The 27,740-nt window shown below is 39.3% G+C and overlaps 1 protein-coding gene across 25 annotated transcripts in view; it reads left to right on the top strand.

Moving 5' to 3' along the window:
- The window catches only part of FAM49B (family with sequence similarity 49 member B), a 172,462-nt gene extending 149,407 nt beyond the window's left edge, over nucleotides 1–23,055 (top strand). For all 25 annotated transcript variants that reach the window (XM_021942621.1, XM_021942622.1, XM_017962310.1 and 22 more), the window contains 8 exons: nucleotides 2,644–2,749; nucleotides 8,154–8,290; nucleotides 9,552–9,629; nucleotides 11,631–11,747; nucleotides 13,324–13,403; nucleotides 14,856–14,982; nucleotides 17,315–17,385; nucleotides 22,312–23,055. In XM_021942621.1, coding sequence (XP_021798313.1) covers nucleotides 9,552–9,629; nucleotides 11,631–11,747; nucleotides 13,324–13,403; nucleotides 14,856–14,982; nucleotides 17,315–17,385; nucleotides 22,312–22,375 — 537 coding nt within the window. In that variant the 5' untranslated portion in view covers nucleotides 2,644–2,749; nucleotides 8,154–8,290 and the 3' untranslated portion in view covers nucleotides 22,376–23,055. The remainder of the gene's footprint in view (nucleotides 1–2,643; nucleotides 2,750–8,153; nucleotides 8,291–9,551; nucleotides 9,630–11,630; nucleotides 11,748–13,323; nucleotides 13,404–14,855; nucleotides 14,983–17,314; nucleotides 17,386–22,311) is intronic.
- Nucleotides 23,056–27,740: the final 4,685 nt, after the last annotated feature.

The following is a 27,740-nucleotide window of genomic DNA, read 5'->3' as shown; positions in this document are numbered from 1 at the left end:
TTTGGAATTTAGGGACCATCCAACCCATTGCTTTTTCAGCCTGCAGATGTCAGCCCACGCATCACCATGTGCTTGTAGACTGGTTTGGTGATCTGCTGGGTGTCAGGACTTCTTCTATAGCTTTATGGAATTGATCAATGAGGAAAACCTCAAAAATGTGTACGTGGAATCTTCACCAACCCAGTAAGAATTCAGGACACGGCCCCACAGTGGCGTCCAGCTCACTCTTTTGCAGTGTACTGAAGGCTTCGAGCAAACTTCAGCAGATTAACACCATAAAGGACAGGCTACCTGTACGTTGCACCCTTAGGAACTGGGCATTTTCAGCCGCCACAGTACACACGAATCCTATATATGACATAACCTTGTGTGACTTAGTCTGCACACTTTATTGGGCTGGGTGGGTCCAGGATCTCTGTGGAGAGAAGAGAACTGATGGTAGTGCCAACGGTGGACCATCAGTGAAAGCACACTACATCAAACTACTTCTGCCTCCATGCCTCCTGGATGGAATTGTGTGTACCCATCTTGGCTTATTTGGTGGCTGCCACTAGACAGAAAGGCTTATTTACTTGTTTGCTGAATAACAAATACAAGAAACAAATTTTTACTACCTGATAGAAATCATTACCAAGTCTGGGCCTGAGGCCAAAGGATTTTTTTTTTCATATATATCAGCATATCAGGGTCTCTTTGAAATGTCCTTATTACAGTAGAATGTGAACAAAGGATTGTTACATTTTGTAATGTCAGATTTTCTTCAGTATTACAGTATTTCTGGATTAATGACATAAGTAGGATTGACTTCAGGCTTCTATTGGGTTTAAGCATCATTTAAAAATATTGAATAAAACATCAATTTGAAAATGATGCCTAAGCTTATAAAGTAAATTGCTTACCCAGTATATAGCCCATTAATTCAGTTTGCAGCTAATTTTTTCAGAGCATCCTTTAGATCTGTCTGGGTTCAATTTTATTTTGCTTTCCTGTTTTTTTGTTTTTTGTGTGGATGGAGTCAGAGTACTAGTGCCTTGGGAGTATTGAGACGTGTCATGTAACATCTTCATAGTGTGGATAAGCAGGTCCCTGGTTTAGTTCTGAATTTCAGATGGTATGTTTAGTTTGTTTCAAGATGTTAGAGAAAGTAAATCAGGTTGTTAAAAAATGTGTTAACTTCTGTAAAGCAGTACAAAAAACATCTATAGGCAAATGAAAGAGACAAGAAAATATGTATTTTTGGAAATAACCCTCTATATTCAGAAAAGATTGCTTAATGATTTGAAAGACTAGGTATAGAAGAAGTCATTTATATTAAGGATCTCTAGATTATATTTTCTTCCCTTTCAGATTTGAAACTGGTTTTTTCATCTTATTCAGGAAAGCCTGAGAAAAATTGGTATCTAGAATAGGATTTTAGTTATAGAGAATAGGTGTCTGTGACAATTCTTTTTTTTTTTTTTTTTGAGACGGTCTTACTCTGTCACCTAGGCTGGAGGGCAATGGCATGATCTTGGCTCACTGCAGCCTCCACCTCCTGGGTTCAAGCAATTCTCCTGCCTCAGCCTCCTAAGTAGCTGGGATTACAGGCACGCACCAGCATGCCTGGCTAATTTTTGTATTTTTAGTAGAGACGGGGTTTCACTGTGTTGGTCAGGCTGGTCTCAAACTCCTGACCTCGTGATCTGCCTGCCTTGGCCTCCCAAAGTGCTGGGATTACAGGCGTGAGCCACGGCGCCCAGCCGACAATTCTTAAATCACAGTTTCAGCTTGATTTAGGTTCTTAAGTCGTAGGTAGTTTTCTTAATGCTAGTTTGGACCCTGGAATTTTAATTATTGGAAATTTCTTAGCCTGTTCCCAGAGTTGGCATATTATTGCCTTACTTTTTGAGTTTTATTTTCTTCTACTAAAATAATACTTTGACAAAGAAATACTAAGAGACTCTGTGCTATGGGAAACATACGCAATATTTTTTTTGTGGATCTGTTGGGCACCAAGGCATAATATATTTCACAAACATATTGGACCATTTTAAAATTTTCATTATGTTCGTATCTATTGCAAGGATAACTAAGAATTTAATAGGTTGAAGTATCTATAGAGTTGAGAAGACCCACTCTTAGCACTCCTCTGTGGAGTCTGTGGAGTTGAGAAGACTCACCTTTAGCACTCAGTAGAATATTCAACACTGAGCTGTGCGTGGTGGCTCACGCCTATAATCCCAGCACTTTGAGGGGCCAAGGTGGGTGGATCACCTGAGGTCAGGAGTTCGAGACCAGCCTGGCCAACATGGCGAAACCCCATCTCTACTAAAAATAAAAAAATTAGCTGGGCGTGGTGGCACTTGCCTGTAGTCCCAGCTACTTGGGAGGCTGAGGCAGGAGAATCACTTGAACCTGGGAGGCAAAGGTTATAGCGAGCCAAGATCACGCCACTGTACTCCAGCCTGAGGTACTGTACTCCAGACAGAGTGAGATGCTCTCTCAAAAAAAAATAATAATATTCAACACTCCTAGGTTCAATATTCCGTATTTTATAGATTATACCAGGGTTTCCTATGTTTGCTAAAGCCTGCATTTTAATGTAAAAATGAACCGTTTTATTTTTTTTTTAATCTAACTATTTTTATTCTTTGGATTTTGAAGGCAATCCAGCATCCAGCAGATGAGAAGTTGCAAGAGAAGGCATGGGGTGCAGTTGTTCCACTAGTAGGCAAATTAAAGAAATTCTATGAATTTTCTCAGAGATTAGGTAAGTTGAAAGTTTTGTTAATTGTGACTTGCCTAGTGAAAAAGATGTTTATTCATTCCAGAAGTTTAGAGTATTTTATGTTCATAATGCTGAATTTGGTTTAGTATCTGTTTATAAGTAAAGTAAGTTTGTTAGACTGTAAAATTATAGTGTAATCTTCTTTCAGCCCTGGCCTTTTAATTCATTTAGACCATTTTTGTCCACAAGTTATTTTCCTCATCATCTGTGATTTTACATACATGAATCCGAGCATTGATTTTAAATGATTTTAAGAACGCAAAAGTTTAACCAAGGGCCTGAGGATTACTTTCCCGTATATGGGAAAAGGACTTACTGTAGAGATGGAGAGAGATTCTACCAAGTGATTTCTCATAATAGGACCCTTTAGCATCCAAAGAAATCAAAGAGGTTTTCTTGAAATTTTCACTGGTTACGCTCAATTCATGTATATAAAACTGTAGAAGATGAGAAATAGGCTGGGCGTGCTTGTTCCTGTCTGTAATCCCATCACTTGGAGGCTGAGGTTGAGAGATTGCTTGAGCTCAGGAGTTCAAGACCAGCCTGGGCAACATGGCAAAATCCCGTCTTTAAAAACAAACAAACAAACAAACAAAAATAAGCTGAGTGTGGTGGCACTTGCTTGTGGTCCCATCTACTCTGGAGGCTGAAGTGGGAGGATCACCTGAGCCCAGGAGGTCAAGGCCGCAGTAGCCGTGATGACACCACTGCACTCCAGCCTGGGCAACACAGTGAGACCCTGTCTTGAGAGAGAGCGAGCGAGCGAGAGGGCTAGTGATATACCCAAAGTTTGGGAAAAATTATTCAAAGTTCAGAATTGTGTCTTCAATATGAGCAAGCAAAATTGGAACTCCCTTTGTTGGAGGAGGAAGAGGCAGAGCAGGTAAGATTTAGCCAGTTAGCTCTTTGTGTGATTTTAAAGTTGTAAATTTGAAGCACTTTATTTTGTACAGTTATAGGCACAGGAGAGGAATAGTATAGATGTGTGTCAGAAATTAGAACGATTTGAATGTAGTTAAAACACATACTTTCATAAAGTTTGAATTTTTGAAACGTATAAATGTTACTAATTAATCATAAGAAAATCATACTGTGATTGTTTGTTTTTTAAATCCATAAGTCAGAAACCAGGGGGTATATACTGTAAGACTGAAGTCAAACTGGGGACCCAAAAGCTAAATTTAAACTTGAGATTTGATTTGTCTGGCCCACATAATTTTAAAATTTTCTAATTAGTTGCCAGGTTTAACACTTGGTCACTGTATGGTTTTGGTTTTTTTTTTTTTAAGCCTCCAACTAGCAATAATTAATCTGCATGTTAGTGAGCCAGAGCCACATGGCAAACCATCTCTGTCTCCGTTAGTTAGGAATTGTGCTTTCTGGTTTGTAGTAAGTTTTTATTGTTTCATGTTTTTTAATATCTTACTCTATATTTGCTACTTGGCCATTTGTATTTGTAACTTCTGAAGTTTAAGTTCCATTTTAAAAAAATGTCTGTGTTCTGAAAAAAAGTGAGATAATTGCTGTTTTTCCTTTAGATGCAGTACGGCCTGTTAAATGTAATGTTAAGACAGACAATAGTTTGGATAGAAATACTGTGTAAATTATCTTTTTCTTACTGGAAATAAGAATTGTAGTTTATTTTTCCAATTTTAGAATTAGTTATTTTACATTATTTGTCTTTCAATCAAGTGTCTCCATAGTCTGTAGCTTTGTACTTTATAACCCAATCAGCCTAGGTTTTCTGTCTTGGTTGTCTTGTCTACTATATACAGCTTTTCTTATGCTGGTTTCTGGCTGCATTTGTGGTTAAATTGCTTTTGATGGTGCTCAGGTGCTATTCAAGCTCATCTTGGCCTTTTAGCATATCCCAATAAACAAAGAATACTTGTAAAATAGGCCAAACTAGTTGAACATAAGTCCCATATTTTTACCATGGGAATTGATCGGTCTCATGGTGTATGTCCCATCATGGGTGCTATTCCAGCACAGACAGCACTGTGGAGCAGCATGCAACTGTGAAGATGCACATGATCCTTCAGAGTCTTGCAGTTCTAAGGAGAAGGTTTCTTGGCCTGAGCACTACAGATACACCAGGGGTTATACTTCAGAAGAAGGACCCTGATCCCTTGCCAGTGTGCATACTTATAGTGGGACAGTGCAAGGATTACCTGCTTAATTTGAAGATACTCAGTTTTGCTGACAGGGTCTAACCACACTGCCCTGGTAAACTTGCCATACTTGCTTGTTCTGTGCTTGTTCTGTACTTGCTTGTTTTGTTCTGAGGCCTTGGAGCCCCTCCTGTTGAGGCAGATACCTAAGGGAAGGTTGTATGGTCAGGCAGTAGGACAAACTGCTTTGTCTCCCCTCCTCAGTCTTCCTCATGCTTTAGGGGCTTACATTAGGGACTGCCTCCAAGGGTCATAATGAATAAGTCCCTCCAACGTGTTAGCTTCTTTTCACTGGGCAGAATTTATCAAAATGTATTTTAAAGGCCCCAAATGCCCACCGTAATTGTGGTCATGACTCTTGGTTGTCTTAAATCCTTTACAATCCATGTCCTCAGGTTCTCTTCTGAGGATTTGAGAGTAGATAGATGGCAGTTGGTGAGAATAAACGACTTATCTCTATAGGGAAACTCTCCCCAGGGGCCTCCTCTTTCTAGTCAACTAGTTATCCTTCCCTGTCCTAGCTTGTGGACTGATTTGTCATCTTTATCATTCCTTCTGGTTGTCTTTTCCTTGCAGGCACCTTCTATGGTTTTGGCTCCTGCACTTATCTACCAGCTTCCTTTAGTTCTTCCAGAATTTAGGGCTTAATAGCCTATTAATTTTCTCCTGGTCATCTGCTTTTTAAAAAATCATAATCTTATGGTTTTGTTTTAGGAGCTTCATCTGAGTCCAATCCCAGTCATCTTTTCTTTGTTCTCTCTTTCTCTCCAACTCATCCAGAGACCTCTGGGACATTTTCTGTGGGTTCTTTGTCTCCAGTTTCTCTCTTGAGACACAGCATTGTAGGCTAGTAGGACTGACTTGTGCCAGCACAGGCCTGCAGGATGAGGCTGATCTAGCGGCTTCAAAGGCAGATTAGCAGATTTATCATCTTGAGTTTCCCTTTCATCGTAGATCTACCATTGAGGGCCTCAGCCATTCATAGACAAAAGTTCTGCAACTAATGGTCACTGACCATCCCAACTTAGCCAAGCAACCTGACTCCAATCCCAAAAGTGGTAGAGAACTTGGAATGCTGAAATTAACCCTGAGACTTGATAAAGTCTAGGCAAATGCATTTTTCTTTTTTTCTTTAACAGACTTTAATAATATTTTGTGAAAATGTTTTTTCTGTTCTGTGTCTCTCTTAGTTTTCCACTTAACACCAACACATAGACTGAATCTTTGGAGAAGTAAACCATTTTTAAAATATAACCCAAAATGTTTGACTTTTAATTGATCTTCTTCACATCCACTGTTACACCTCGATACACCATCCATACCCCTACAGTCCATGCTCCACACTGCAAATGAAGTAGCATTTTAAAATGCTAATCTGATGATGCCACTCCTCTGCTTAAATGATTTCTCCAGGGACGTTAGGATGCCAAAGCTGGAGTACTTAATGTGGTACACAAATTATGTGTGTATTAATTATCTTAGTCCTAGTTACCCTCCTGATTGCCCTCTGTACTCTTATATTGGTGGTCTTGCAGTTCCTCAAGTATGTCATGCTCTTCTCAGTTCAGGGTCTGGCTCCCTGCCTTTCTGTCTGCAAACCCATGTTCATCCTTACTACATACTTCAGTCTCAGTCCAGGAGTCACTTATTCAGGGAAATCTTTTCCTAGGCCTTCCATTAGGTGAGGTCTTATTTTTATACCTTTCCACTGTACTGTGTACTTATTTTCAGCACATATCACAACTGTAATCATTTGTCTTCTCTGTATATAATAAGGCTCCATATGGGCACAGGGAGCATGTCTGTCTATATCCATTTTCCCAGTGCTTGGCACAGGGTAGCCAGTCAATACATTTTCTGACTTACTGGGGAAAAAAAAGGATAATAGCTGTCATTTAGAGTTATTGTGTGGATGAGAAATAATGTCTGTGAAGAGATAGTTCAGTACCTGGTATCTAACAGACACATAAGTACCTACTGTTGTTTTTAATCAGTAGATTAATGTTTTGTAGGGTTACAGAAGTAATTGGTACTATTGGTAGTAATCAGGAGGTTAATGTTTTATAAGGTTACAGAAGGCTACGTACAATGTTGCTTTATTTCAGAGAGTTCATTGTGGTAGAAAGAATAGGGCTTTGGAGTCAGAAATACGTAGCATTTACTAGCTATAACTTTGGGCTCTAAGCTCTTTGAAACTCATTTGATCCATCTGCAATGACCATGTCATAGTTAACGGTGAAAATCAAATGGGAGACTATATTCATTGTACAGTAGATGTTGACTCATATGTAAATCTTCGTAAATAGGAAAGCTGGGTTTTTTTTTAAGTTACGGGCTGATGACCTGACATAAAGTTTTAAATTTATCATTAATATTTGTTTATTAATCTGACATTTATTAACGTCAGATCATAATTTAACTCTGTAAGCTCTTACTTTCTCTGACCGGAATCTAGCAGCATTTTCCAGTTCTGTGATCTGTAACTGAATTCGTTTGATTTCTATGGCTTTTTGAAATATTGAAATGAAATATTAGTATTTAATATTTAATATTAGTATTACTATTTAGTATTTCCATTATCAAACACGGTATTTATTAGCCTAGCATCCCAAAAGTAGCACTTATTTCAAAGGGACCATTTTGCTCATGTAATGAATTAGAATATTTATATTGTAGCCTTGAAATGTCAAGTTCTAAGACAAGAAGTTTATTGAACCACATATTTTGTTTTCTTTAGTAACGGAAAGCAAACAGTTTGTGTTTATAAATGAAAAACATATTCAAAGTATGAGAAATTGGTAATTGATTCATAGGCACATACAAACAGTGTGGACACAGTGCCATTGAAGAAAGTTACTCAGTTGTAGATAATAGTTACCATTTCATAAAACCAAATTCCACACTGTGTGAAATGATTAAAGTAATATAAAATTTGCCCTTTGATTCTGGTGTTGAATTCAAATTCACTTCTGCACTATTTTCATTCTGGGTTTACAGAATTATAAACCCTTGAATTAGTCCCTTTAAGGTATTTTGTTAAACGGTATTCATAACGTGTGCAGCACATTAGTAATGGCAACATTTAAACTTCTTAATTAGTATTTATTATATTTAAAGGGAACTTTTCTGGGAATTAACATTTATGAATTGTTCACTTTTTAATAAATATCACACAGATACAAACACTTAATGTTTTTTTTCAATTTTTTCTTTAGAAGCAGCATTAAGAGGTCTTCTGGGAGCCTTAACAAGTACCCCATATTCTCCCACCCAGCATCTAGAGCGAGAGCAGGCTCTTGCTAAACAGTTTGCAGAAATTCTTCATTTCACACTCCGGTTTGATGAACTCAAGGTAGAATTATCTATTGGCCCTGATTGTTATGAAAATCATGAATCTTTTAATGAGTACTGGGAGAAAAAGCTGGGAAACATTGTTAAAACGTATTTAAATGATGTCTGCTAGACCTTAATAAAAATGGAAAACTGGATTTAGAAATTATGACTGGTCTTTTGATATATGGCAAAGAGCAAATTACTGAGTATTCAGTCTCAATCTTTTTTTATTTTTTGAGACAGAGTCTTGCTTTGTCACTCAAGGTAGAGTGCAGTGGCGTGATCTCAGCTCACTGCAACCTCTGCCTCCTGGGTTCACGTGATTCTCCCACCTCAACCTCACGAGTAGCTGGGATTACAGGCATGTGCCACCATGCCTGGCTAATTTTTGTATTTTTAGTAGAGACAGGGTTTCACCACGTTGGCCAGGCTGATCTGGAACTCCTGACCTCAGGTGATCCACACCATCTCAGCAGTCTTCATTTAACTTTGTTTAAAAATTATCTCTGAAACAAAATGTTGAGCTTCTTTTCTAATGTTTTTTCTTTTCTGCTCACACCCCCTGCCCCCGTTTTTCAACACTGTTTTATATTAAAATGTTGCTAAAATTTGTTTTTTTCTCCCTTCCTTCTTTCCCGCTTTCTTCCTTTCTTTCTGTTTCTTTTTTCATCTGTCATTGTTTATAGTATTTGGAACTATAAATACCTTGTTGTTAAAAAGAATGAATGTAGAGGAATAAGCACTAGGTCTCATATCAAGAGAACTGAGTTCCAGTTTGTACTCTGCCACAGTAACCCCAGTCATGAGATGTTGGGCAGGTCCTTTGGTTTTTCAGGGCCTCTGGTACCCTTTCTAGAAAATGGAAGAGCTGGATTCCAAACTTCAGCATTTTATAATTGTATCACAGTCAAATTTGTATGTAAAATTCTAGGTTGAGGATTGCTCTGTTGACCATATCTACATTCTTTTATCGTAGTAACTAAAAACAAATGCCTAAACAGTCCTTTTTGTTTTTGTTTGATAAACAAGCTTTTAGTACATTACCTGAAATTAACTGAAAAGAAAAGGGAAAGTATACTGCCTGTGGTCTTCCGTTTTATATGTTCAGTAAGGACTGAATACAGTTACAAGCCACCTTAGATTATACCAGTTCTAGTTCTTAAAATGATACTATGAATTATGCAATGTTTTGTACTAATTAAAACTGAAGATTTTTCACTTAATTTTTTACATTAGCATTTAGTACATAACATTTTTTTTCCCACAAATGTCTTATTCAGATGACAAATCCTGCCATACAGAATGATTTCAGCTATTATAGAAGAACATTGAGTCGTATGAGGATTAACAATGTACCGGTAAGTTAATGCTTTCAATTAGGGGGATGGTAAGAATAACTTAGAACCTGTTCATTTTATTATTTTGTTTGTTCATTCAGATAGCATTAAAGCTAGTAATAAAGATAGTAATTATGGGCAGCCACAGCTGTAGGAAGAAAAGCAAACTGTAACAAACCGTATGGTATTTACCTGTTTTTCTTCACAGTCTCTTAAATTCCCACAACTACTTCAATAAAATTGCTTGTCTGTATAACGTTGATGCTTATAAAATTTCGCGATGTACTCTCATTTTAGCTGTACAGAAATTTTGTGAGTTCATAGTTACGAGTGTTTTGTCTCCATATTCTTAGAATGGAAGTCTTAGAGAGAAATTATCGTGAGTTAATTTCTTGGAGAGAAATCTTGAACCCAAGTCAGTTTTCCTCCGAGAAATTAATGGTTAATGCTGGCACGAGGGCATAGTGAGGTCATGGCCTGTTAACACATCTGTGCCTGATATGGCTGTTTGAGAAAATGGCTTGTGCCTGCTCCTTGGCTAGTATAGCATTTCTTCTGGCTTCTTTAGGTCTGTTAACCTCTCACCATCCTCCTCTTAAGTCGTTTATTACTCTTTTCTACCTCCAAGGAACTAAGTACCGTAAGTAAAACTAGAGTGGAAGAAAATATTAGCTTGTTCTCTGTGTATTCTGAGAACCTTATAATTGTTCTGAAAAATTTCAAAGATCAACCCTTGTTTCAAATAGATAGTTTAATAGAGAAGTACTATAACTATGTAAGGAGTGATAAGTGGCATAAGAGATTTAAAAAATATATATATCAAAGACTATCATTCGTTTTCTTTTTCCTTGAAAGAATATTTTAGGAAGCACTTGCACTAAGGCACTGAGTTGGAGGAAAAGATTCCTCTTTACGAAACATCTGTTACTTGCACCAATTTGATTTTTGCATTGACCAGTTCCTGGTGTGAGACTGACCTTAACATCTGTCTTTTTCATACCTACCATGTAAAATAAGATAAAAGCAAAGCAGCCAATCGTATACTGTACCCGTCCTTGCCATCACTTAAGGCTAAAGACATTAGTCATCTTGGTTCTTCCTTTTACCCTCAATAATTACAGGTAAAAGCCAATTGTTTTCAGAAATATCTCTGAAATGTCTTCTCCATCCCCCTTTCCATCTCCTCCTCCCACTGTTCCAACAGAGAGCCTAATTCCCACTCTTTCTGCAGTCATTCTGCACAGCATAACTCATTTTTCGGACCTACAAGTCTTTTTCCATTTTCTTACAATCCACCCATGATGATCAGTTAATTTTCTTTAGGAAATTGACTTAGTTGTCATTCCTTTCATCTAACACTCTAAATGGCTCCCCATTCCATATGGAAGAAAAATATGAACTTAAGCTAGCATTTAAGGTACTGTACAATACAGTCTGACCCCAACCTGTATCTTTCATTGGTTGCAGCCACATTACACTGAATATGCTGAATTACTCTCTAGGGAGTCATTTGAAAACATACTCTTTCCCCTGCCAGATTGGAATACCTTGTTTATCTGCCCAATATCACCTCAAAAGGATAACTCTTCTTCTCCTTAGTTTCTTCTATTCCAACTTAATGTTCCTCTGACTCCCTTTTTGTGTTATCACCTGTTAGAATCTTACCGTGGATGTTGTATGGATACTTAATTGTTAATGATGGAGGACAGGGTACAATTTTATAATCATTTTTCTGTCCTCCATAACATTTAGAATCTCTTGTATGTAGTAGTTCATCAAGGTTTTATTTAGATTCCTTAATATCATTTAAAATATTTTTGAAGAGGTTAATCTTTAAAAAAAAATAACTTCAGATCATTTGTAGTCTTTTTTTTTTTTTTTTTTTAAAGAATATTTAAGTATTATCGATACATGAGAGTCTAAAATGTAATTGAGGCAGGCACCCTGCCTGGGTCCTTTTATGATTGTTATTGTGTGTAATAATTTGTGAACTAACATCAAATGCTTTTACCTTCCCCACAGGCAGAAGGAGAAAATGAAGTAAATAATGAATTGGCAAATCGAATGTCTTTGTTTTATGCTGAGGCAACTCCAATGCTGAAAACCTTGAGTGATGCCACAACAAAATTTGTGTCAGAGGTAAGCATTGCCTAGGCAGCTGCTCTGTGTTGTTACTCATCCTCCTGTTGCAGATGTGATCTCAGCAAGCCCAAGACATTAAATACCGTCTTGAAGCCAACAGACTCCCAGATGGATGTGTTGAGTCCTGACTTTTTTTCTGAGACCCACGTGTGCACACCTGTCCACCTATTTGCAGTGTCTCTGGAGTGGTCGACACCTCAGTGATATCTGATGGTACAGCCAAACCAAACTCTGGGTTGCCTTTTGCAACCCTGCCCTTTCTTTAGTTTTTGCTTTTTCAATTAATAGTACCAGTGCAGGCAAAAACTTACAAGTTATGTCATCCTAAATTCCTTTCTTTCTTTCTTTTTTTTTTTTTGAGACAGAGTTTCACTCTTGTTGCCCAGGCTGGAGTGCAATGGCACGATCTCGGCTCACCACAACCTCTGCCTCCCGGATTCAAGCAATTCTCCTGCCTCAGCCTCCCTAGTAGCTGGGGTTACAGGCATGTGCCACCACGCCTGGCTAATTTTGTATTTTTAGTAGAGACAGGGTTTCTCCATGTTGGTCAGGCTGGTCTCGAACTCCCGACCCCAGGTGATCCACCCGCCTCGGCCTCCCAAAGTGCTGGGATTACAGGCGTGAGCCACCACGCCTGGCCATCATCCTGAATTCCTTTCCATACCTCACTCCCTACATGTATTCCATCAAATAGTCTCGTTGGCTTTCCCTCCAAAATATTAATATATCATGAATATGAAAAGTTAGTTTCTTGCCACCAGTCACATCAGACTTCTCATCTGGATTTCTGCATTTGTGTCCTGACCATTCTTATTTCCTCCACTCTTGCCCCAGTACAGTCCTTTCTCCATAGAGCAGCCAAGTAATCTTAAAACATAAACCACGTTCGGCCGGGCGCGGTGGCTCAAGCCTGTAATCCCAGCACTTTGGGAGGCCGAGACAGGTGGATCACGAGGTCAGGAGATCGAGACCATCCTGGCTAACATGGTGAAACCCCGTCTCTACTAAAAAATATAAAAAAAAACTAGCCGGGCAAGGTGGCGGGCGCCTATAGTCCCAGCAACTCGGGAGCCTGAGGCAGGAGAATGGCGTGAACCCGGGAGGTGGAGCTTGCAGTGAGCTGAGATCTGGCCACTGCACTCCAGCCTGGGCGACAGAGCGAGACTCTGTCTCCCAAAAACAAAAAAAAAAAAAAAAAACATAAACCAAGTTCCCTCCCTCCTCCATGTAAAATGTTCCCAGTGACTTCCTAGTACCCTTAGGATAGAATCCAACTATTGCATAACCTGTAAAACTCTACATCTTTGACCCCCTGTCTGCATTGTTGCAGTTGTTCTTACACAGCTGGAATGCAAGTGCCTTTCGGAAGAGTACTGCCTTCGCTATCTTGCTCGTAGCTGTATCCCCAGTGCTTGGAACAGTTGCTTAGAGTCTAGTGCATTATTTAGAAAATTAGGAGTAGGAACCAGGTTTTAAAGTTGCTAATTTTTCACATTATGCTAAATTTTTAATTGTGCTTAAGTAATAACTGTTTGTTACTTTTACTTTTTTTGTTCTTCATATACTTCTACAGAATAAAAATTTACCAATAGAAAATACCACAGATTGTTTAAGCACCATGGCTAGTGTATGCAGAGTCATGCTGGAAACACCGTGAGTATCAGCTGATCTTTTTCACTTTAACAGTGCTGTTGAGATGACTGATATTTCAAAACATGTTCACATATGAACATGTTTTATCTGGAAAGTAGAAAGTAAGTATATTCCAAATATTGAATATTAATATGTGAACAAACTTAAAATAATTTGGCTATTTAATGTAACTTCTGGTTAAGCATAAAATAGAGTTAGTTGGTCTTCAGGTACCTCAGACTAGTCAGTCTGACTCAGACTCTTAGTTCTCTTCTCAGAACAGAAATGTGGTGGTGGTTTTTTGGTGGCTGGAATGTAGGAGAAGAGCTTTAAAGCTCCTTGGTTATACTTACCATAAATGTTATTTTTCCATATTTAGTAAAGAATCTTACCCTTTTGCCAAAGGGCTGGAATTATTCTTCTGTTTATCCCTTTGTCTCTCAATTATTAATTGTCACTCTTTTTTCTTTTTTTCAACACGAACCTGAATTCTTTTTTTTTTTCTCTCCTCTCTAAAACATTTATGATGTAGGATACAGTGTGTCCTGGCTAGATTTTTCCTGTTAGCAGGCAGAAAGAATCCCTCCTGGATTCCAGAATTATAAATACAGTCATGTGCTGCTTAATGACGTTTTGGTCAACAATGGGCCACATATACGATGGTCCAAAGCACTATACTGTACATCTTCTCATTGGAAAACCTTATGAAATAGGAGGGCAACTATCAGCATAATCCTCTTCCTTCCCCCCACCACCAGCTTCAGGCAGTGAGGTCCTGGGAAATGAAGGGACAGTATCCATGTGCTTGGATTTCTCTATCTTGGTTCCGTACTCTTTCTGCTGTGATATACTGCCTTCTGTATATAGATAAAAATTCAGTTTTCTTTTTCACAAATGAGAGGAGAATATGATTGAGTTTTAGTAAAATTGATATCCAGTAATACTATAATTTATTTAGATCAAGTTAGCCCCTAAATAGCAAATCTGCTTGCTCTATTAAGCTAGTGATTTTTCATCATAGGTGGTAACAGCCTTTATGTAGCACCCATTCTCTAAAATTGTTGCTATCAGTCTAGCAGAGGAGTAATACCCTAATGTGGGTGCAGATATAGAAACCAGAATACATGGGTGATGACTGCTCCACTCACCATCTTCTCATATCTCTGGGGATCTCATTGTGGAGTAAGGGGCATAATGTTAGTATCCCTTTTAGAGATCAAAGCGGCAAGTCAGTGTCAGCTTAAAGGAGAATCACCTCATTAAAGAATTTTGTATCTCTTTCAGGGGGTTGGTATGGAAAGGAAAACAGACATAAGATTTGAATGTATCAGTGTGGCTACTTGTGAACATACTGCATTCAACTGATTGATAGAACTTTGAATAAAATATTCCAGAAGAGGTTTTTCTTGTGCGTGTGTTTTAAAAAGAATTTTGTAATGCACTTCTTCCATGCATATCTTATCTACTCTTCAGGGAATACAGAAGCAGATTTACAAATGAAGAGACAGTGTCATTCTGCTTGAGGGTAATGGTGGGCGTCATAATACTCTATGACCACGTACATCCAGTGGGAGCATTTGCTAAAACTTCCAAAATTGATGTAAGTTATTGTTTTATGTAAGTAATTTCAAACGAGTTTCTCCATGGAAACCATAGGATTTTATTTTATGATAAGAGCTAGCAAACTGTCACAAAACTCAGATTTATAGTTTGTGAAATGGTGGACTTTCATCTCCTCTGTCCTTGTGCTGTATTTCTTGTGGCCTGTATTCAGGTGGAATAGAATGATCAAAGGATGACTGTACTGTCTATTGAGTACCTCCTGGAAGGCTTCTACTACATATTTGGCAATATAAATAAATAATTAAATATAAGAAATTTTGAATCATGTCCTTTGGCCAAAGGCCGTTTCAAATATAAAATGTTTATTTCAGAATACTTACAAAAAGTCAGTAGTGCTGCCAGGTGTGCTGGCTCATGCCTGTAGCCCAAGCACTTTGGCAGGCTGAAGCAGGGGGAGCACTCGAGCCCAGGAGTAGAAGACCAGCCTGGACAGCATAGTGAGGACCCCATTTATACAAAAAAAGAAAAAATTAGCCAGGTGTGGTGGCACACATTGGTAGTCACAGCTACGTTGAGCGGCTGGGAGTCCAGCCTGCAGTGAGCCATGATCACACCACTGCATTCAGTCTGGGTGACAAGAGAGAGACCCTGTCTTGAAATTAAAAAGACAACCAGTAGTGATGCTCCAGTGGAAAAAAATGAAGACTTTATGTATTTTCCCTCCCCTACCCAGTCATAATAATTTGTGACTATAGTTGGCTCTCTGCTTTTCTTCTCTCTGTAAAAGTTTGTATTAGAAATAGTTTTCTAATTTCTCTACTTCATAGTTTCTTTCCCCACCCTCTCACATCTAGTTGTTTAATGTTTGGTGAGAATTGTCTTCCTGTTTCCCTTTCATAGCTAGTTTAGGCTCTTAGCATTTCGGATCTCGATTACTGATTGCTAGCCAAGCTTCCTGCCTTCATGTACACCTGTCATATGTAAAGAGAAATGAGTTAATATTTACTGTACGGTTGCCATGTCCCAGGAATTTTACATTTGTTCTCCCTTGTGACTCTGCAAATACTCTAAGGATGTTAGGTGTCATCTCCCTTTACTGACAGGGCAACTAAAGTTTAGCAGATTAAGTAATAGAATTGCTAGTAGGCCGGGTGCAGTGGCTTATGCCTATGATCCCAGCACTTTGGCAGGCCGAGGCAGGCGGATCACCTAAAGTTAGAATTTCAAGACCAACCTGGCCAACATGGTGAAACCTCATCTCTATTTTTAAAAAATGCAAAAATTAGCTGGGCATGGTGGCACACATCTGTAGTCCCAGGTACTCGGGAGGCTGAGGTGGGAGAATCGCTTGAACCCAGGAGGCAGAGGTTGCAGTGAGCTGAGATCGCACCATTGCACTCTAGCCTGGGTGACAGAGCGAGGCTCCATCTCAAAAAAAAAAAAAAAAAAAAATTGCTAGAAAATGGTAGAACTCACATTTCTCTGGCTTCCAAAGCCTGTGTTCTTTCTGCTGTATTATGCTTTTTTACAATAACCAGGCTAATATATGTTAAATACCATTGTCATCAAGTGGTTACCTTTTAAAATAACTTGTGAGTCCCCTGCTGCCAGGCATAACAGTTCATATGACTCTTCCTGGCTTTCAGCCTCTCATAACTCCAGGTCCAGCACTGAAAAATTCCTATCTGTGCTCTGTGTGATACTTTATTCTGTGGGGTTTCTCTACCTGAAAGCTCCTGTTTTCTTTAACATACTCACTCTGTCCTTTCTTTTTTATTTTATTATTGTTTTTTGAGATGACGTCTTGCTCTGTCACCCAGGCTGGAGTGCAGTGGTGCAATCTCGGCTCACTGCAAGCTCCACCTCCCGGGTTCATGCCATTCTCCTGCCTCAGCCTCCCTAGTAGCTGGGACTACAGGCGCCTGCCACCACGCCTGGCTAATTTTTTTGTATTTTTAGTAGAGATGGGGTTTCACCGTGTCAGGCAGGATGGTCTCGATCTCCTGACCTTGTGGTCTGCCTGCCTCGACCTCCGAAAGTGCTGGGATTACAGGCGTGAGCCACCGCACCTGGCCCATTCTGTCCTTTAAATCGCCACTCAGCACCTTTTCCAGGAAGTCTTTCCTTAGCAAACCCTTTGTTTTTCATTGCATGTGTGGTACTTTAGCTTGACTGATTCTGTTCTCACTGACTAAGTGAGAATAATAACACTTAGGTTGGGTTTTTTCTGTTCTAAGAATAATTAATTTGACATAGTATGTTATCTCTTGGGTTCCATAGTTACGATCTTCGTTTATTTTACTATTTTGAAAAGGAATGTTACATGAAAAAAATGGCTGTTTTACCTTTTCTGTTTTCTTTTTCTTTAGATGAAAGGTTGTATCAAAGTTCTTAAGGACCAACCTCCTAATAGTGTAGAAGGTCTTCTAAATGCTCTCAGGTGTGTATATGTACGCATACATATGTACAGAAAAAATCTGTAAGGAAAATGGTTTATGTAAAGAAAATGCATTAAGTGTGAATAGGATATAAAAATAAGTGTTCAAGCTGGAAATATGAAGATCCTATTTTGTTTACTGATAATCTCGCTTCCAAACACTGGTGACAGTATTTACGATGAGGAATGTGTGGGACACATGACAATAGCATCTTCATTTTCTGGTTGAAGATTTTGGCTTTTACTTGTTGCTTCTCTTGAAACAGAGATTGCTTGTTTTTTTAATAAAAGTATTATATGCCAGTTATAAATGAAATTCAGAAAACATAAGAAAATGTAAATAAAAAGAAATAATGTAATCTCACCATTTTGAGATAAGCCACTATTAGCCTATAGCCTTCCAGAGTTTTTTCTTTACATATGTAGATAATAGCTCTATGTAGTAGTTATCTTTTTACAAAATAATATCATACAAAGTGGCTTGTAACTAACTAGCTCTTTCCTCTTAATAGAACGTAATTACATTTGTGTTCAGACTTGTGTTCTGTTATTTTTACGTATTTCTTATAATAAAAATTAAGTAGTCATTATTTAATGTCTGTTCTTAGTTTTACCTAATTTAGTTGCTCAAACTTCTATGAATGCTAGAACATTATTTATTTCTTTATTTAGAGATGGAGTCTTGCTCTGTCACTCAGGCTAGAGTACAGTGGCACGATCTTGGCTTATTGCAACCTCCGCCTCCCAGGTTCAAGTGATTCTGCTGCCTCAGCCTCCCGAGAAGCTGGGATTACAGGCATGTGCCTGTATTTTCTAATTTTAGTAAAGACGGCATTTCACCATGTTGACCTGGATATTCTCAAACTCCTGACCTCAAGTGATCCACCCACCTCGGCCTCCCAAAGTGCTAGGATTACAGGCATGAGCCACTGTGCCCAGCTGCTAGAACATTTTTAAATGAAAATCTCAGTATTTTATAATATTTGACTACAGAGATTTAATTGGTTGTATTCACATGACATAAAAGATGACATCCCATTACTTGATTTTTTGGGGGTTTAAACACAAAAATTACATGAACACAGAAATATTTATAGAATGATATTTACCACATAAAATGTAGGCTGTATCATTTCAGCTAAGTGGAACTGTCAAATGATTTTATTAAGATTATGAAAAAATGTTTAAAAATAGTTTTTAAAAGATTATGAAAAGTGTTGCATAAGCGGTTACTGCCTGAATAAAGGTGATCTATTCTAAATTAACATCAGCAAGATTAAGGAACGTAATTTAAAATCCTTATAATGTCAAACTATTGTAACCATAAGCTTAGTTTTCAGAATTCTGTATTCTTGGGGTTTTTACAATGCATACTTCAGTGGTTTTGCCAATATTTAATGATATCATGAGTCTTTCCTCCTTGGTTTCTTTCTGAATACTCCCTGTGTCTCAGGCAGCCTGATTTTTCTCCCAAGCCTTTGTCTTTTTGATTGGTCAGGCTCTTTGAAGCCAGCAAGTGGCAGGAAATCTTTTTCAAAAACTTAGAGGTAATTGAGATCTAGGAGGTTTTAGGATTCTTTCTTCAGCTTGAAGGTAGTATGCCTAACTCAGAATCCTACTTTTCACTTTAAGGGTAGTTCAGTTTCCTTTTCCTTAGAATGAAAGCAGAGGAGGGCAGTGATGGCGAGTGAAAGACAGGGTTGAAGTCTCCCACAAAGTAATCTGTGTTTGAGGGAGAGGGGAGGGAAGGAAAGCAACATGGAGGCAAGAGTCACCTGTCAGTTTGGTACATTTTCTTTCCTTTGTAATAGATAATGGAAACTAGAAAATAAAATGTTGCTTTTAGAAACAACAAAATCAGGTCTGACTTGGGACTCAGGCACTTTCCTTTTAAACAAACACCCTAGCTGATATAGATAATGCTGATACTTTGAAAAATATTTCTTAAAGTAAATCCATCTAGCCTTTAATATGTTTTACTGAGAGCACATGTTTAGAAAGCATTTTGTAACCCCCAAAATACTACACAAGTGTTACACACCTCCACCAAATAGAACTTAGTGACCAAAACATTTTAAATGAGAGAATAATTCCATATGCATATATATGTTTGTTTTGAATGCTTTTCTGTAGTAATTATTTATATAGAACTTCCTGTGCTACTAAGAGAAGGCATCAAGTCATATGTCCATTTTACAGGTGGAAAAATGGAACCAAATACATTTAATCATAAGAGGGAAAGAAAGAGAACTGGGAGTTCAGGTTCAGTAGTAGATAATTATCTTCTTTATTAAATGTAAGAGTAAAGGTAAATAATAATTGGGGTTTTTTTTGTTTTTTTTTTTGTTTTTTGAGACGGAGTCTCGCTCTGTCGCCCGCGCTGGAGTGCAGTGGCCGGATCTCAGCTCACTGCAAGCTCCGCCTCCCGGGTTTACGCCATTCTCCTGCCTCAGCCTCCCAAGTAACTGGGACTACAGGCGCCCGCCATCTCGCCCGGCTAGTTTTTTGTATTTTTTAGTAGAGACGGGGTTTCACCGTGTTCGCCAGGATGGTCTCGATCTTCTGACCTCGTGATCCGCCCGTCTCGGCCTCCCAAAGTGCTGGGATTACAGGCTTGAGCCACCGCGCCCGGCCAATAATTGGTTTTTTTTTTAGTAGAACAGTCATGCATTTGGAAAAAATTTTGTTTTTGTGCACAAAGGAAAGTAACGCCATATATCTTCATGTTTTATTTTAGCATGTATTAGATAATATTGGCCTTTTCTTGATAAATGAGTGTGGTGATGCAGTGTGCTCTGGATTGGCTTTGTCCAAAGAAGGAAGCTAAGATCACATCCCACAGAAGGAGCGAGAACTTGCGTCATGGGTAGAGAGGAAAACACTTACCACTCTTCAAATAGTATAGTACATTGCTGAGTAGTGATCCTTTTAATTACTCTGCAGTAGAAATTTTACTGTGCACATTACTTGGCTCTTTCCACTATTTAGTTGTATAAAGAAGTAGGGGAGAAACAAATGAAGAAATGGATTTTGAGAACTTCGAGACATCTGTAGGATTTCATGTAATTGCATATACTTTACATAAAGAGAACAAAAAGGTTAAATCCTTGCAACATCACTTAGCATTTAATGTAAATATTCCTTTATGGATTTTTTTTTCCCTCCAACCTGGCTGCTTATTTTGTCTTCCTTCCACAAATATTTGTTGAGCACCAGTTATGTGCCAGGCACTCTGATACCTATTCAAAAACATGAGAACAGTTTGGGAGTGACTTCTCAGTAACATTGTAGACAGTATATCAGGTACTTAATAAGCATTCTTCAGTTTTTAAATTAATTTGAAATGAACCTAATAGGAATTGGGTTTAAATTTCTTAAACACAGAAAGATGATCTGTGTGGACCTGCTGAAAAGGATGTAGTCCTAGCTGGGCATGGTGGCACACACCTGTCATCCCAGCTACTTGTGAGCCCAAGGCAGGAGGATTACTTGGGCTCTCAATTGCCCAAGCCCAGGAATTGAAGGCCAGCCAGGGTAATATAGCCAGACCTTGTCTCTAGAAAAAAAGATCTAGTCCTTAAGATTATATGTGGAATTCTTGTGAAGCAAATTAGTCTGTCTGGGTTATCTCCAAAATACAGTCCACACCCACACATTGAACACCTGTCTCCATTGCTGCTGTAATCTGGCCTAAGCCTTGACATCTGATCATCTCACACTTGGTGCTCAGTAACAGCCCCCTTATTTAATGCCTCCCTGCTGCTCCTTGTGTTCCCCACAGCTTGCCCTCAACAGCCAGAATGATAAAACTTAAGTGACATCATACCCCTCTCCTGCTTAATATGCTCCACTGGCTTTTATTGCACTTAAAATAATCTCCAAACTCCTTACTATGTGTGACCTCTGGGTGTCCATGTGAGATGGTCTTTCCCTGTCTCTGTATGTAGCCTCTTCTTGTTATACTTCTCTTCTTGTTATACTCCTTTGCTGCTAGGCTTTACCTTGTCACTGATATTAGTGTATCATTATCTTTCTCCGTCTGCTGGGTTGTAAGCTCCTTGAACAGTGCCTGAGACATAGGCTTGCTTAGTGGATTTTTACTGCTTAAGGGAATACTGTCGTGAATCTTTATGATTATCACTCTTGTTTTTTTTAATTCTTACGTTGGATTTGCATGCATGTAGCAAAACACATGCCTAGAAATAAGGCATTTGGAGAATTGAGACATTTTAGAGATATAACAGCTATAGTAATTGACACATCTTAAATACAGAATAGAACAGGGGTTGGGGTACTTTTCTGTGAAGAGCCAGGGAGTAAATAGATATTAAAGGCTTTGTGGGCCACATGGTTTCTGTCATAGCTCCTCACCTCTGCCACCATAGCAGGAAGGTAACCATAGATGGTACATGAATGAATCAACATGTGTGTTTCAATAAAATTTTTATATGTAAGCACTGAAATTTGAATTTCGTAGAATTTCCACAATAACACATGAAATATTACTATTTCTTTTTTTTGTCTTCCTTCCCCCACCCCCCCATCCAAAAGGTTAAAAAATAGACTTAGCTCACAGTCCATACAAAAATTGGTGGTTTGGATGGCCCATGGGCTATAATTTGCCAGCCTCTGGGGTAGAACAGCATTTTCTTCTGAGTGAGAAGTTACAGCTAATTGTTTACTTGAGAGGTTAACCAATCATCTCAGCAATGTAGTTGTAACTCAGTTAAATAGCTACTGGCTATTCAGTTAGAAAGGGAGTGAGGATGACAGGCTGTGCAGAACCTGAACAGGGTTAAAGCTACAATGAGAAGCCATCATTTTGAGAGTTTTGCTGAGACCAGTTTCCCATCCTGTCATAATTAGAGAACCTGATACTGATTCTTTTTTAAGTTCCTAAAACCGATCTTTTTTCTTTCCTCTTTTTAGGTACACAACAAAACATTTGAATGATGAGACTACCTCCAAGCAAATTAAATCCATGCTGCAATAACAATTCTGGAATAAGCACCTGCTGTAGACAGAAGACAGTATTCTGCAATGACTGAGAATGCACAGTTTTTTAGTGATTGCAATTACTATCTCATTTATTCTTGCTTTTATTTCTTTCCTCTGTTCCTCTTCCCTCTTTTTTAATCATGTTCTTGTTCTTAAGACTTCTTTTCTGTGCCAAAATTAGTAAAGTTACACTCTGAAGGGATATCATCCTTTCAAACAGGCCATCTAAGGCAGCTAATTATGCATTGCATTGGGGTCTCTACTGAGAAAAATTCTGTGACTTGAACTAAATATTTTTAAATGTGGATTTTTTTTGAAACTAATATTTAATATTGCTTCTCCTGCATGGCAAAACTGCCTATTCTGCTATTTAAAAACCCTCAATGACTTTATTTTCTACTGCCGCCTTTTTCATGTGCAACCAAAATGAAAATGTTTAAATTAACTGTGTTGTACAAATGGTACCCAACACAAACTTTTTTTAAATTAGTAATACTTTTGTTTAAAGTTTTAAGTTTGCATTTTGACTTTTTTTGTAAGGATGTATGTTGTGTGTTTAACCTTTATTAACTAACGTTAAAAACTGTGATGTGTGCGTAGAATATTACGTATGCATGTTCATGTCTAAAGAATGGCTGTTGATGATAAAATAAAAATCAGCTTTCATTTTTCTAAGTGTGGCTTGCTTTACTGATGTTTTGTTTTTAGGCTTCTAAAGTTTTCCCCATGTATGTTTTTATGGAATGCATATATACATTACATGATTTTTTCTTTTAGGGGAGAGCCGGGTCTTTTCATTAGAATTTTTATCATTGTCTATGTATATAATTTTAATTGCCTTTAAAATTTTGCTAAGTATATTAAGACCAGTGATCTTTTCATTAACTGGACTTTTATTGATTTACTCTTGTATGGATGTAGTAATGAAAGGAAAACCGCATCCTAGCTTGATTCTCCATTTCCAGGAGAGTGGGTAGCAACGTGAAGGCAGAGTAGCCCTTTAATCCTGGGAAGAGAGTGATTATAAGAGGGACTTCCTAGGAGAAAAGCAGAGGCCATGGTCTCACTAGTGGAGGAAAACTAACATGTTTTTCAGTCTGAGATCATAAAACCTAAATCATGAAATCTAAATCTCACGGTTGGAAGAAACTGCTTAAAGGTTGTCTAGTTCAACCATGCCAGTGTTTTAAATATTTAGGAATATCCGAGGTATAATGCAATTAAAATGCTTAACCATGGAAGAGAATCACAGAGGCTTCCATCAGACCCTTCTGAATTAATAGGGCCAGATCATGGCACACACAGCTTCTCAAGATCACATCCCTGCTGGTCTCTCTGGCCCTCCCGCTCACTGCTTCCCCACTTCACACCCTGTTCTGCAGCCAGGCCCTACTGCTTGCTATTCACAAATTGTCCCATGCGATGTCACTTCCTTAACTCTGGTCTGGCTGGTACCTGAACCTGACATTCCCTTCCTTCCCTTGTGACCATCTAATGAACGCCAACTTTCATCTTTGAAGGGTTATCTTCTATTACCTCCTTCATGGAGCCTTCTGGATAACATCGGCCATATCCTTCTAGGCATCTTCTAAGAATAGTGTAATGGGCTAAATAGTGACCCCCAGGAGATACATTCACTGGGAACCTGCACGTGTGACCTTATTTGGGAAAAGTTTTTGCAGATGAAATCAAGGATCGGGAAATGAGATCAACCTGTAGTAGGATGGGCCCTAAATTCAATGACCAGCTATTAGAAAAGAAGGGGAAAGAGACGTACAGAGCTGAAGGCCATGTGAAGATGGAGGCAGAGATTAGAGCAATGCATCTGTGAGCCAAAGAACCCTAAGAATTGGAAGTCGCTAGAAGCTAGGAAAGAAGCTTGTCACAGATTATCTCAGAGTCTCGAGAAGGAACCAACCCTGCCAATATCTTAATTTCAGATATCTGGCCTCCACGATTGTGAGGGAATAAGTTTCTGTTGTTTTAAGCCATGCGGTTTGTGGTATTTTGGTACAGCAGCCTTAAGAATCTGATACGTGTATCTCGTAAAACATCTCTGATACTTACCTGCGCTTGTGGCTGTGTTGTCTGATTCTATAAGAGCCGTAGTATCTGGATACTAGAGAGTCTGCAAACTTGAGAGAAGGGCCATGTCTGATTTTCCTTCAGTGTCCCAAGGAAGGATCTTGCACAGTACCCGGATTTGGAGAGGTGCCAAGTGAATGCTTCGGTGGACTGAATGAATACAAATCAAAAATAATGACGCAGCTGGAATGGATGTAGTAAGATTGCTGTGGCCTATGCAGTTCACATAGTTCACACTCTGCATGTTGAAGAATAAGTGGACAAATCTCTTTAGCCCAGGGGCTAGCAAACCGGTCTTTGGGCCAATTTATCCACCATCTGTTTTTGTACAGCTTGTGAGCTAAAAATGGTTTTTAAAAAGGTTGAATACAAAATGAAAAGAATAATATTTTGTGGCATGAGAAAAGCATATGAAATTCAAATTTTAGTGTTCATAAATAAAATTTTATTGGAACCTAAGCCTCACTCATTTGTTGACACATTTATCGAGACTTTTGCACAACAACAGCAGAATTGAGTTGTGACAAAGACCATATGGCCCTCAAAAGCTAAAATATATTTACTGTCCGACCCTTTCCAGAAAGAATGTTCCTCTCCCTCCACTAGATCCAAGAGTAGGGTTATCTGACAACGTAGTGTAATGGAAGCCGAGGGCTGCAGTGTCATCGAAGGACACAGCACTGCGGCCACAAGATGATTCAACTTCAGATCTAGTACTTGCCATTCAGATTGCCAGAGAGAGCAAGCAGGCATCTTCTCTGCCAACTCTATCTGTAGTTCTCATGTCTGTCCTTATTCAGGGGTAGGCATGGAGTCAGCCAGTGTATTAGTCCATTTTCACACTGCTTATAAATACACATCCAAGACTGGGCATTTATGAAAGAGAGGTTTAATTGACTTACAGTTGCATGTGGCTGGGGAGGCCTCACAATCATGGGAGAAGGTGAAAGGCACGTCTCACTTGATGGCAGACAAGAGAAGAGTTTTTGCAGAAAAACTCCCCGTTAACCATCAGATCTCATGAGACTTACTGTCATGAGAACAGTACGGGAAAGGCCTGCCCTCATTATTCAATTACTTCCCACTGGGTCCCTCCCACAACACGTGGGAATTCAAGATGAGATTTGGGTGGGGACACAACCAAACCTTGCCAGCCAGGATTAATTACTGCCCACTGGAGGAAGGTATGAGTCTGCTCTGGTGTAGGAAAATCCTTTGAACCCCAGTCTTGTCTCTAAAACGCACCTGGTTAGTGTGTCTCTACTCATCCTATGCCCCAGCTTTTCTTCACAATTTAGAGAAATCCATTGCCTCATCTCTTCCACCAAACATGCCCGTAATTAACTCACCACTGCCCCATTTCCACAGCCCTCAACATAGATAAGTGGAACTTCTCAACTGGCTGGCTTCTCACTTTAAAGATTTGGGCTAAGAAGCATTCTGGACCATTTTAAGATTGCTACAAGTATTTTAGACTTGTCATAAGGATTAATGGCATTTTTACTCAAATCTAGGTCTTTTGAGTTGAAATGTCATTCTGATTCCATTTGAGATTGCAGTTAACTGCAGTTTTGAAGTTCTTACTGTTGGAAGCACATTTCAAACTTCAGAGTAAGATTCAATCATAGAAGATGCAATGCAAAGATCTGTGGGTCAAGGGTCAGGAGACCCAAGCCATTATCTCTTCTTTGAAACTCTTATTTTCCTCATCAGTAAAATGAGAGAATTGAAACAGATGATCTCTAACACTGATTCCATGTCTTATATACTGTCTGCAAAGGCAGTAGTAGTGTGAATACTTAAAAGACAGGCTTTAGGCAATGGAGTGTAGTTTATTCTGGTCTCCCTCTTTAACTCCATGTGACTTTGGGCGAGTCTCATGTGTCCTCGTAACAGGGAATACTCAAAATACCTACCTCTCCAGGGTGGTCCTGAGAATTGTGCTAGTTTAATGTCCACAATGTCCTATGCATATCAGAAGTTTTATTCTGGCCATCATGACATTTGACTACATTAAACGCAGTAGGTATTATATCTATTAACATGCATTGTTTCCCATTCTAAAGTAATCTACAGTAGTAGTTTCACTACTTTCCTCAGTCCATGTGGGTGCTAGGCAAACCTGCACAATTTTTTGTTTGTTTTGTTTTGAGACAGAATCTCGCTCTGTCATCCTCCTGGCACATACAGTGAAATGTTCTGGTTGGATGTATCTAGGTGAGTCTCTAATCTCTCCTCTGAGCTGTGGTGGCATTTTGTTCACTCGTCTGTGATAGCACTGGACATTGAAGCAAGCATCTTACTGCAGTGGGCACCAGGGAGCCACAGAAGGTTTGTGAGCAGGGCAGCCACCCAGTGCACAGGACCCAAGGCCCACAATATATATTGAAGGACCATGAAAACATTTCACTATATTTTAAAATCAGAAGGGAAAAAAATACACTTGTAGGTCTAAGAGAATGTCTTAATGCCTAAGAAAAAAAGTATTAATGTATTTATACCAACACAGTCTTGTGATAATTTTTCATATTTTTCTAGAGGAAAGGTCCCACGAAGGCCAAAGTGTTTGGGGTCCCTGAGAGTCACAAGCATGGGGAGCAGGAGGCAACGACCCAAGTGGGGCCTGTTTCTGGGGGTGCCAGAGGTGTGCCCGCTGGGCAGTGGGGAGGAGTCAGGGAGGGGACAGCTGCACAGGTGCCACCCAAAGTCGGGTTCCGCCTCAGGTGGGCGGGACCAAGGGAGAGGGTCTCCAAAGGCTGCAGGGCCAGAGGGGTGGGGTGAGGGCAGGGATGGGGAGGCGGCTACTCTAATGCCCCTTGGCCTGCCCTCCTGAGAGGGGCCACCTAAAGTACCACCTAGGTCCGGGCCTCTGGCAACCCTGTACCTGAGGCTCTGGGTCGCTGCTCACAAGCCCAGGCTGTGCCCCACGCGGGACCTTGCTGGCACCCCTGGCCAGGTAGTGTAGGTAGGACCAGGTAGGTAGGACCACAGGCAGCCACCACCACACCCAGCTAACTATTTTTATTTTTGTGAGATGGAGTCTCACTCTGTCGACAATCCAGGCTAGAGTGCAGTGGCATGATCTCGGCTCACGACAACCTCTGCCTCCCAGGTTCAAGCAATTCTCCTGCCTAAGCACCCTGAGTAGCTGTGAGTACGGGCACCCACCACCACGTCCAGCTAATTTTTGTATTTTTAGTAGAGACAGGATTTCGCCATGTTAGCCAGGTTGGTCTCAAACTCCTGACTTCAGGTGATTCACCCTCCTCGGCCTC

The sequence above is a fragment of the Papio anubis genome, chromosome 8 (assembly GCF_008728515.1).
Source record: "Papio anubis isolate 15944 chromosome 8, Panubis1.0, whole genome shotgun sequence".
NCBI classification, from domain to species: Eukaryota; Metazoa; Chordata; class Mammalia; order Primates; family Cercopithecidae; genus Papio; species Papio anubis.
This window is presented reverse-complemented; position numbering and strand designations above follow the sequence as displayed.